A 12,335-nucleotide genomic window follows, 5' to 3' on the forward strand; every position below is an offset into this window, starting at 1 on the left:
TACAAGACAATATTGATTTTCGTGCTATAGATACGTTGAAATAATCATTGCTTATACTTATGCTCAATTTGTAATGCTCAGAAGTAAAATAATATATAATGATAAATACATATATCGCCATCACAAGCTAAGGACATGAAAGTATTTTAAATTAAATAAATAGCTATAATTTAATTGTACTAATTTATAAGTGTTATTTGAAGAGGTTGCGTGATACAAGTAGAAAGTGTTTATAGATTCTAGGTACATAGAAGTTCATGGGAAGGTTTGTGTTTGTTCATAGAGGGGGCTCCTTTAATCATAATACTTGTACTCTCTGGAGGAGCACAAGCTAAAATAACGCAACCTTTTGAGGTGAACCATCTCATTTTTGATGATAAATTTCACTTGGTGAACTCATATGAATTTTGTACATTTATTACGATATTTGTCGTAGTTGTAATTTTATATCAAAATCACGTAGTATTTTAAGCAATTCTTCCATTTTGACATAATATTTGAAATCCTAAAAATTTTTTTGACCAAAAAATGAACTATGACATTAGTATCCAAAGATCATTGAAGAATAATATTTCATATTAATAAATTGTTTGAATGAAACTTACAACATAATGATCTCTTACAAACACAAACCGAAGTTGATACTTTATTTTTGAAGGACAAATTCATCAGTTTAAATAATTATTTTAATAATATTTTGATCATATAATTTAGAAAAACCCTTTGATTTTGAATTGTATTTATTCAGTCAAGCTATTATTTTTTTTCTCACGAACAAATTTTGTGGGATTTTAAATTTTCTTCTAAAATGGAAAAGTTGCTGTAAATACCAGGTGATGTTTAGATAAAATTACAACTAGGACAAATATTATAGTCTTATAAATGTCCAAAGTTCCTATGTGCTCACTAAATTGAATTTATCCTCAAAAAGAATGTTTTTCAACGCAACAGGTTGCGTGATTTGAGCTTGTACTCCTCCAAATAGTATTAACCCTCACTGTTTATAACAAACAATAACAATTAATTCGTGGATTGTAGCTACATGAACTGTCAATTGACAAATGTCAAATAGTCAAAATGAGTGACCTATCATCTCGTAAAAGAGTTCTTTCCTCCTCTTCATCTACCTCTTCCGCTTCTTCCACCTCCTCTCCCTCATCATCACACTCTACATCTTCATCATCATCCTCTGGATCCTCCTCTGCGGGATCTGATGATGAAGGGAAAACTCTTTACTGTATATGTCAATCCAAAAGCACCAATGGCTTCATGATTGGCTGTGATAAATGTGAGGAATGGTATCATGGAACTTGTGTAAAGATTACAGAGGGATCCTCCAAATCGATACTTAAATATTTTTGTCCTCCCTGTCGAGAGCGGAACCCAAAGCTTAAAATCAAGTACAAGAAAATCTTGGAGAACGACAAACCTCCTCCGCCCTCAAAAACAAGTATTTCCCTTAAGTTCTTTAATTACATTACCAAATGTTGGTCAATTTTAATTGACATGGATCCAAGTTGTTCTTACGAGCATTTCCCAAAGGGCTTTTTATTTAAAAATTAAATATGGATCAAAATCATATTTATTATTCATTCGTAATGATTATCTAAAAAAAGGCCACAGTTGACACTTTATCCGCTAACTAACTATTTATGGTAACTTAAAGATGCTCAAAAAATCCCTTCTTAATATTAACATAACGAACTCAAGAACCAAGTGGTACACAGTTTGCTAATTAGAAAGACATTTATATAAGTCACTATACCCTTGAGTTTAATATTCTTCCCATCATTTGAACTGATGAGCAAGGATGAAATAATAATAGATTTAAAAATGATATATTTGTTGGAGCTTGTATAATTTCTTTCAATTAAATCACAACAAATTAAATTGAAATTACTACCTTTATAGTCATCCTTATACATCCTGGTATTACAAATCTCCGTGCTGTGGAAGATTATTGGGCTACAGACATACGATTCCCTCAAATTGCGAACCTGATGTCTTCTAATATACTATCTTCTATGTGTTAAAAAAATCATTTTTTCTGAATTTGTTTCTGTTTACTCAATTATGTTATCAGGGATGAACTCTTAAACAGTCAATTGATGAAGTGATGATCGCTTATAAATGGAAGACAGCTGGTCTGCTTAAGGGCAAGTAACTGTGTTTCGTAACTTCATAATTTGGCAATTAGCAAAAAAACATTTTATTCAAATGGTGTCCTATTATGACCTAAAACAACATCCTTGAGGTATTATTTTACATAATTCGATCAAATTCTATGAGTTGAAGTAAAGAATTACTAATAAATTTATGTTAAATATCTCTGATGAAAGAATCATCATACTTTGAATCTTATTAGTTACAAAAACAAAAGATATAATTAAGTAGTCAGTTCAATGTGAGCTTCATCACCATTTCCCATAATACTTCATTGTATATGATTAGATTTATTTCTAAGCAGGAATGTATTTGTATGTATTTTAATATCATTGTGATTAAAATACTAAAATTTGTTATTAAAAACTATATAACTGAATCATGAAGTAACTACGCATTTGGATACGAATTATCATATATAAAAGAATTATTAGTTGGAATTTTATATACTTTCATTTGAACGGATGTATTTTAAAAAGGCTTGTAAGCACAATATGGATCCAGTAATAGTAAAAAAGGGTTCGTAACCCTACTGACAAGATATGTATCATACATTGTTATATATAAAGTACGTTTATTCCTACAGATAAAACTCAAACCAAGGAATCTGATGACGATCTCTGGACCCCTTCTCAATCGGATGCACCGGTCAAGAAATACCCCTTCAAAGAGTCTTCAAAAACCACTAAAAACAAGACGATTAAAAAGAAACCTTCTTCTAAAGGAGAGTCAGCTAATTCGAAAAGACGGAAGAGGTCCAACTCGGAAACGAGTGTAGATGAATCACATACAAGCTATGGTGTATCCCTCAAAGATCCTAATCGGCAATGCTTAGCTAATTGTACGAATACTGCCAGAATTGGTTCCAAATACTGCTCAGATCAGTGTGGTATAAATTTGGCGTCCCTACGAATATATCAGACGTTACCGGATCGAATTCGTGAGTGGAATTTAACCCCTTGTCTGGCAGAGAAAAATAACTTGAAAGAATTGGAAACAATTCACGCAAAACAGGTGATATTTAGTTAGAATTGATTTATTGGATTTATTATAATATTTGATTTAGGATGCTATCAAGAAAAGACTTGAGGAATTAGGTGAAGAATTCAGAGAGCTGGAAGACTTGATTGATACAGGGAAAAAATTATCCATTGTGGAAAAAGATGATGATGAAGAAGACTCAAATGAAATGACGATTCATTGTGTCACTTGTGGACAATCCGTGTCTGCATCATCTGCCATTCGCCATATGGAACGATGTTATAATCGTTTCGAATCTCAAACCTCATTCGCATCTAAGTTCAAAACTCAGATATTTGATAGGAGAATGTTTTGTGATTACTATAATCCAAAGGAAGAATCCTATTGTAAGAGACTTCAAGTATTATGCCCGGAACATAATAGAGACCCAATTCCAAGTGACAATGAAGTTTGTGGATATCCTATAGAGTCCAAGCTTCTAAGTAATGACAACGTCGAATACTGTCGCAGCGCTAAAAAAAGATGCCAGCAACATTTTTCTTGGGAGAAACTTCGTCGCGCAGTGATTGACATGGAGCGTGTACGTCAATGGATGAAAGTTGATGAACTATTTGAGAGGGAAAGACAAGTTCGAGCAGCAATGACTAGTCGAGCTGGTGTTTTGGGTCTCATGCTTCACTCGACGTATAATCATGAATTAGAGGAAAGGTGGCAAGCTCAAAGAGCCGCAGCAGTTGCTGCTCAACAACGCAAAATCACTAATAAATCTAAATGATCTACCTCAATAATTAATAAATTCATCAAAAACGAACTTTCTTTTTTTATTTCTATGTTACTTAATCACCACTTATTAATATCAAAGTGTCTTTTTCTTCCTGCAGGCATCCCTCGAATACCCTCTGTGCCAGCGTGGAGACGAATAGTTTTTTGTTCTTCATCATCCTTCCCCACCCTGATGACTTTTACAGGAGGTGGTGCACGGATCTTCCTTCCGTGGATACCTTTTTTACGCTGCCACAGACCCGATCTGGGTCTATTTCCCATCCATCGCATTCTATTAGGAGATCCTATGGGTAGTTTTTTCAAGGGATGCGTTGAAACTTTTCCCACAACACACTGACACCACTTGTCTACAGCATATTCAATTTTTTTATTGTTATTACGAATTACTACTCTTTTATCGTCATAGTCTCTAAGGATGGTGGCACTATTTCCAGCATCCCGAATAAATGTCATTCCCTCCCCAGAAACAAATTCCATGCAGCAAATCTCTGTTCCGAATGGAAGTGCTCCAATTGGATGACTATTTCCTGGAGAAGTTTGAATGGGTATTTTAGGTATGATATGAGTGCTCTTTAAAATAGTCCCGACACTGAGGCCTTCCACTGCGAGGATCCAGCGCATTTTCTTACCATAGGCGGTCAACGCAATTTGAGCATCACTTAGGGGATTGTAGCAAACACTTATAACTTTCTCAAGAAATACATCCTCATCCGAGAGGGACTCTTCTTCTACGAAATGAAAAAGAAACATCTTATTAATGGGTACATTTAAAAAAAAAAGGACATCGTATTGATTCACCTTTAGGGAATCGGTGAGGATGGATCCAACGGGCTTTTTGCTTACTGCCTCCGCCGATTCCTTCCACCACTTTGCGACCCGTTTCCGGATCCCTTCCCCCTAATTTAGTAATGTCAAGCTTTTTAATTGTATATTTCTCAGGATAGTGAATTATCCGACGATATTCCACGTTTTCCCCCACACGTCCCCCATATTTCACTCCGGGAGCAAGTTTCTTGTGGGGCCCAAGGTTCGGATCATCCTTCAGGATCTTAAAATCAATGCGATGCTTTCGATCTGTGTATCGAAGGCTCGTGAATTGAACGCTTCTGGGTAAAAGAGAACGAAACAAGAGTGAGCTTCCAAGTGACATGCTGGCTAGTGGGCAGTAGCGACTCCTCTCTTCCAACTTCAAGTTCAGTGCTCAATGCTCCTCACCTCAATTCTAATTCAGTATCACACTGCTGGAAATCATGCACCGTGAGGTCAATACTTTATTCCTGACGTCATTCTTTCGCTTCATCTTTGCTTTTGTTTACAATTGTACTGGCTATTTTGTTGACGTCACAACGAAGTCAATTGAGGAGGAAATTCAAATTTATTAAACTAATTGTCTTAATACATCATAATATAGAATTTTATTTTCTTATCAGACAATTCTATTAGTGTAAATTTTTACCCTCCGACAATTACGGTTCTAAAATTAATTTAAACATACATTTTCAAATAAATTATAGCGACGAAATCAATCATATCAAGATATTAAGTGAGAATAAGTGAATATTATGCACTAAATATGAAATGCTCATTTGAAAAACAAACTAATAATAAGATCTTAATTTGCCATTTATCTTGAATATAATAAATATAGAGTTCAATGCATTCTAAAATAACCGAATACGATCCCTTGATTAAGACAATTTTGCCTTGTGATTCCTGAGTCAATAACTTAGGAAATTGCAACGACATTTAAATATTACAATAAAATCTACAGAAGTTAAGAAGTCACTTATATTTTTAACACATAATCACTCAATAGTTCGCAATAACTATTTATATGCAGTAGCAGAATAGAATAAACTATCGAGAAAAAAGAAGCACATTATCTTTAAAGTCTTTATACTTATTTCCCTATTACTAAAGCGACTCAGAACTAATAAAGAAATCCCTTATTATGGGTGAGGCTTAAATGCCTCACCCATAATAAGTTATATAAGTTATATGCATCAAGGACACTTATCAATGAAATAGTTTTCTTAGACTCTGAGACGAAGCAGAGTTGACTTATGGAGAAAAGTACTCAAGAACTTCAATTAAGGAGCAGTGGATGGAGAATGAGAACTCTTCCTGTTCCTCACTGGATCTTTCAGTGGATTATTCTGTCTTTTTATGGAAATCCATATTTTAAGTGTATAATTATACGATGATCTCGTAAAATATCTGGAGGAATTTCTGTATTCTTGAGCATAGAGGCAATGATTCACGAGGACAGAAGTCAAGAAATTATATCCACCTAGTAAGGAACAATGGTTAAGAGGAGAGATCCCTGTAACATTAAGTTGATCAGAAGACGTATTGCACATCCAAATGGAAAAAAAATATATGAATTCCTAGGAACGGAAAGGATGAGTGGATGCGGATTAATATCATTCTTACGAAAGTTCCATCCAAATCACTATGAATTACATTTATTTTCGCGCAGTTCACAAATTTTGTCCTTCTTCGGCTTCTAGTATCTATCTATAATTATTAATTAACACCTATCAGAAGTGAGTAACACTGAAATTGGACCCGTTGTGACGTCATAAAATAAGTTTTAAGCTAACATCAACCAAACTGCGTTGCAAGTTTGTTATCAACACACCTTATAAATTATAACTTATATATAGTCACCTTGCACTTTATTCTCTAGGTAGCAAGCTGCCATGCCTACTCCGTCTCATGAAATATGAAATGCTTAAATCACTATTAATTATATAATAAATAATAATAATTTACGTACCTATTTACGAGGGCGTCCGCAGGGGTGGGTTGAGCTTCCCTTCTGTATAAAACGAGACAAGAAAAAACTAGGAATTGTGTTTTTAACCATAAAAAAATTATCGGTTTGTAGGAAAAATAAGTGTACAAAACTTTCTTTAAAAAAACCGTCATTGGGTCAGTCAGTCCTGGAACAAAAATATGTACCTACCTACCTTGCTTTGTATTTATTTCTACGGTTGATCAAATAAACGATCAGTAAAGATGGATAATTTAAAGAGTCAAGCTTGTTGTAAATCTTGGGGGAATAAATAAGGGCTGACCTTAACCCTTTACCGTCTAAACTAAAAAAAAAAAATCAAATTTTTATAAACTTATGTAGGCATTAGGATATAATATAAGTTAAAAAGCATTCTAAAATATTTTTAATAAGAAAAACAAGACTGTGAGATCCATTATGTCACATGGTATATTTATGTACCATGGCTTGGAAATTAATGTTATACACGTGTTATTTAAAAAAGAGACTTTGAAGTACATCCAGGCTGTAAAGAGTATGCCACCACAAATAGACCCCTCTTCCTCTTTTCAATAAAAAAAAATAATAATGATACATTAAGAAGTAAATTAAAGAATGACCTTCGAAAAGGAGTCCTTCATACCATGAAAAAGGCGTTGAAGGTCGCTATTGTAAAATTAAAAAAAACTTTATACTTTTATAAAATGAATGCATTGAACAATAAGGCTTCAGATTCTATTTCAAATCAATGTATTTCGCATCTTAAAATCATAAACAAAGGAATAGACAGGGAGGGAAAAAATATTGATAGATATATATAATAAATATACGGTTTTTATGAATACACAACGTTTGATTAACACATTGTTATATTATTAATCTATGCATAAAAAATTATAACATTTTTTTTTTGTTTTATTATTTTTTAAAAGTATTTTTTACACTCTGACACATGAAAAGTACTTTTTAATAGAAATGATTATATTAATGGAACATTTCTTATCTTTCGAACAGAAAGGGGGCGGGGGGGAGGGACAAAAAACAACACACCAAAGAAATATACGGAGAAAGAATGCATCAATCAATGTACAAGGATGATTATTACTAGTACTACAGTAGTCTGAACGAACAACCTCCTGTTCTTGTTGGGGACTTTTTAAGAAAGTAGACGATGAATGAATGGAATAACATGGAAAGGGGGGTCCATCATGCATCATTGTCCATAGACGGATTCGTCTGAATAGGCAATGTAGAGAAAGCTATCACTTTCCCGATGTTCCTGATAGAGGGATCCCATGGTGGCGGAAGTAGGTGGAATGACGTTGTTGACAAAGAAGAAAAGCGCATCTTCGGGCCGTAGGCTGATCCTTTTCCGAATAAGGAAGTAAAACTGTCCAACCGACAAATCCGAGGGCACCAAATATTTCTTTTTATCCAAATTCCCAATACGAGCCTTGGGACTCTTCTCCACAATCACAGGAACACGGTCTGGATACTTTCGACGGATCTTCTCCCCTTCGGCACGGCGTTTCTCATAGGGATGATCCTCTTTGTAGGCCCACTTCATGTTGATGTTGTAATTCACAAAACTCTTCTGTCAAATGAATCTACGTTATGATATTGCAATGTCTATTGTATATTATTAAAATGGATTTTTTGAGAGTAGCGCGTAGCTAGCTTGAGCTGAGACGTAGTTTCTATCCAGCTCATTCTTTGTCTCTTGCTCTCTCTCTTTCTCGCCCTCTTACAGGGTGACCAAGAGCAAATTCTTTCCTTTACAGCTGCTTAGCTATTTCATCATATGTTCTTACCTACGTACGTCCTCATTCCATATTCCACGACGGCCTACAATTTATAAGTTCCTACTTTCCCTAAGAAACATATTAATTTATATCCTGGATTCCATATCCCGTTTTTTTATTTGGCTAAAACATGTCATAACAATGACAATGTTCTTCTCGAAGAAAGGGATCAGCATGTAGCTAGATCGATTTATTTAAAATAAAAAGAAACAAAGGCGCATAAACATATTTAACATTCATATAATAAATAACTAATAATATGCTAGATAGCATCATAAGTCCTTATTAAGTACTAGATACTAATAATATATTTTAGTATTCAATGGTAGGACCTAAATCATTCAGAATGATTCATTCAATAATATGTAGCTAATTGCTAGTTTCTACATGACGTCATTTATAGTGGCGATGAAGAATATCATTATCATTATGGCCGGATTTATCTAGAACTTGGATGGTGATGACTGATGAGTAATTCCATGATGAAATAATCAAAAAATGTCGCATTATATTCTTTCAGATACTTGATGCAAAATCATATTGGTAATTATTACCTATCCTAATTATAAATGAAGAAGGTAAAAACCATACCCGTTATTAGGATTTTGTCGACTTAAAGACAAATAAACTTTTTTAGAGAGGACAAAGGACAACAATGAGTATTGTAAATTTCCAATTGTTACAAAAACATTATTAATTAATATCAGTACATTTTATCTAGTGGTTTAGTTTAAGATAACTTTTTAATCAAAATTGATAACTTAAATCAACTTGTCTTCGTCCTAAATATTGGATATAATTTCATTTATTGCAATCTTATTGAATTTTCATATTCTTTAAACTAAGACAGGCCTAAGTAAAATACTGGGCTGGCTGTTTCCACCTTCTATAGCGTCGCATCCATATTTTTGATACTATACTAAGGAGAAAATTTTGAGAATTCTTTATACTTTGATAATTCCTTTTAAAAAATAGAAGATTTTTAAATTCACAAGACATTTGTACTCAAAAATTTTTCTTGAAATTTTACTATCATTTGGATAGCTTAATTAGAATAAATTCCATATTGAAAAACGAGCATAATAACCCTTATTTTCTCATGTTGTTATTAAATAATTACTATTTTTTTAGTTAGGCGTCCAATATAAACGATCAAAGATACAAATATAGAACTTTACCGAACATATAATTGACAGTACACGTGTATATGAGAAGTTGTGTGTTTATTTTTTGTATTCATAAAGTTCCATATTAGATTTTCTCGAGTTTTTTTATTATTTAGTAACAATGTCTTGAATCTAGCTTGTCGAAGGGAGAGTTCTTTTTATCAGTGTTGGAGACAGTGCCAACAGGGGGCACTAGGGAGCTGTGTCAATTCAAAATGATGCATTTGCCCCTCTAACTGAAATATAGATATACAAAAACTGTAGAATTATGAGAAAATTCAAGAGTATTATGTTAAGGATTCGTATTTTTTTTAAATGTACTAGACCTGTGACAACTGGGGAATGTAATGAAAACTGTTTTTCTTTAAATATAAAAACTTAAATTTATAATGATTTCAAAGATAATTAATTAAAAATGTCACCTCAAGTTGATCACCCCAAAGAAAAATTCAAGTTAAACATTCCGCCCCTTCTAAAATTGGAAGTGATCATTCTTAAACATAGATCTTGTCCTTAAAACATTTAATTTTCTTCAAGTAAAAGGACAGTTTCAGTTAGGGAGTTTAACTAAGATTAATAGTGTGTTTTCTAACAAAAATTGCAAATCTTCTACATTAATAATAGAAAGTTTGTTCGACTGTTCGTCGAGGCCTCATTTTTGTATAGCAATGAGGGTGTGTGGCACTCAGCAATACCTACTAAAAAAATATGAGAAAGGAGGAGTACATTTTTATGAGGAGAGTTATAAATCCTAAGCATTTTATGGTATTGTTGGCAATCTAAATGTTTTTTTTTAAAATTTCCTGGGGCTGTTATAATTATTTTTCATTCTTGAGGAGAAAACATCAAATTAAGATCGAGTGTGTGTTCATAAATGGCGGAGAGTAACGCTGATGATTGGGTGGGAGTTATAAGTGTTAGTTAAACTGGGAGTAAATTTGAAGATCGAAAACAGATTCATTCGTTCCTATGTCCTTGCTTGATACTGAGTATTTCTTATGTTTACTTATTTCCTCTCATAGGTGCTTTATAAAACGCCATGCCACTTAAGCTGCTCTCCTCAATAACATTATTCAAATTGTCGGAGTTACCATATTAATTTTTGATTTCTTTTTTTTTGCATACCGAAAATGCTTACTATTTACGACCCTACCTATGATTATATTATTAAGGCAAACAACTTTGTCTGTCTTTTTGTCGACTCCTTATTACTCTGAGTATTGACGGGCACTCCTGCTAGTAGATTTATTAGTTAGAAATTATAATGTTTAAAATTAAAGTACATGATGCTCCTAATTAAATCTATTTTTGTTTTTTAACCGTTTATTGTAAAAAGGGCTTCAAGATGGAAACACAATTCTTTAGCTAAAAACTTTGCTTACAAACATTGAAAAGGATATACTGAAACTCCAAAATATACAATATAATATTATTGTATCGTGCAACTTTTCATAAAAATAATAATTAATATATGTCAAAAATCAGTTATTAATTACTATATATCTAGCCAATTTCTTCTAACTGTTAAATTATTTTTCAGTTACTAATAAAAAAATGTACATAGTTAGTTAACAAGAGCTAAATCGAGTTCAAACAATCAATGTTCAGAATACTAATAAGTAATAACTAATGTAATGTAATAAAAATAGACTAATGTACAGTACACAAAATATAAGGATATAATCTTAAAACTTCAACGGGGGGTCAAGAAAAAAATGGAACCCGTCGATTTTACCAAACATAGTACAAAATCATAATGTTCCTCCTTATTGTTCAATAATTATCACTTCAACTAGTATTAAACATTGATATGTTACATTTTGATAAAACAGAGAAACTGCGATATATGGAGCACATCTTGGACTCCTTCACTTATAGAAATATGATGTATAATATTTAAAACTGTATAACCTTAGGTAACTAAGAATTTAGTTTATTCTATTTTAATCGCCTCATCACATTTGGAAATTTACAAGGGGGCCAAAAGTAGTTTCCAATAATAAAAAATGGAGTCTTATATATAGGGAGCACTGTATAAAATAAATGAAATCTTGCAGGCCTTTAGTCAAACTCATATTAAGAAAGGAAAAAAATAGCAGGCAATACTTATATATTCAATTTTAAAAAATGAATGTGACTTTATATGAGGTTTAGCAATATGAGCTAATGTACTCCCCATCAAATCATATAATTTTTGTGAGTATGCTTTCATATAGGTATTATATATCATAGCTTATATTAAAGGATTTTTGTTTGATTTTGAATTTTTTAAGTGATCTCATTTTGAAATATTAAAATTCTCCACTCATCGTGAATGGGTCGCTTTATGGTTTCGACTCTGGTATCTCATTACCAATGAAGGAGTTCATTCTACTCCCTTATGATGTCTGGTAGTTTTCCTCGGACGAATTCTACCCCTGTCGTCGTCCTTCGTGGAATACAGAATACGAATTCGAAAATATCTTGAGGTGGATGATCAAAATAGAAGTATCTTCCTTCAATTGCCTCGATCTTCCTTTTACGAGGCATGACGTCATAAATTGGCATTGAAATGGGAAAAAAATATGATGAAAATGTTGACAATTTCCTAGTACACTCCCATAAAAAATGGGATCACTACAAAATTGAACAAAAATCCTTGGAGATGCATATTTTTTAAATAAA

The 12,335-nt window shown here is 32.8% G+C and overlaps 3 protein-coding genes across 3 annotated transcripts; 1 reads left to right on the forward strand and 2 right to left on the reverse strand.

Moving 5' to 3' along the window:
• Positions 1-1,008: 1,008 nt before the first annotated feature.
• Positions 1,009-3,955, forward strand: LOC121116371 (CXXC-type zinc finger protein 1). Its single transcript, XM_040710620.2, has 3 exons — positions 1,009-1,450; positions 2,750-3,177; positions 3,230-3,955. The coding sequence occupies exons 1-3, from the start codon at positions 1,078-1,080 to the stop codon at positions 3,917-3,919; spliced, it is 1,491 nt and encodes a 496-aa protein (XP_040566554.1). The 5' UTR covers positions 1,009-1,077; the 3' UTR covers positions 3,920-3,955.
• Positions 3,950-7,044, reverse strand: mRpL2 (mitochondrial ribosomal protein L2). The gene is made up of 2 exons (XM_040710621.2): positions 4,726-7,044; positions 3,950-4,655 (listed from the first exon to the last, which is right to left on the reverse strand). Exons 1-2 carry the CDS (start codon positions 5,075-5,077, stop codon positions 3,985-3,987), a joined length of 1,023 nt encoding a protein of 340 aa, XP_040566555.1. The 5' UTR covers positions 5,078-7,044; the 3' UTR covers positions 3,950-3,984.
• Positions 7,045-7,436: 392 nt separating this feature from the next.
• LOC121116374 (gamma-aminobutyric acid receptor-associated protein) lies at positions 7,437-8,406 on the reverse strand. Its single transcript, XM_040710622.2, has one exon. It carries the CDS (start codon positions 8,268-8,270, stop codon positions 7,917-7,919), a length of 354 nt encoding a protein of 117 aa, XP_040566556.1. The 5' UTR covers positions 8,271-8,406; the 3' UTR covers positions 7,437-7,916.
• Positions 8,407-12,335: the final 3,929 nt, after the last annotated feature.

This window comes from Lepeophtheirus salmonis, chromosome 4, assembly GCF_016086655.4.
Source record: "Lepeophtheirus salmonis chromosome 4, UVic_Lsal_1.4, whole genome shotgun sequence".
NCBI classification, from domain to species: domain Eukaryota; kingdom Metazoa; phylum Arthropoda; class Copepoda; order Siphonostomatoida; family Caligidae; genus Lepeophtheirus; species Lepeophtheirus salmonis.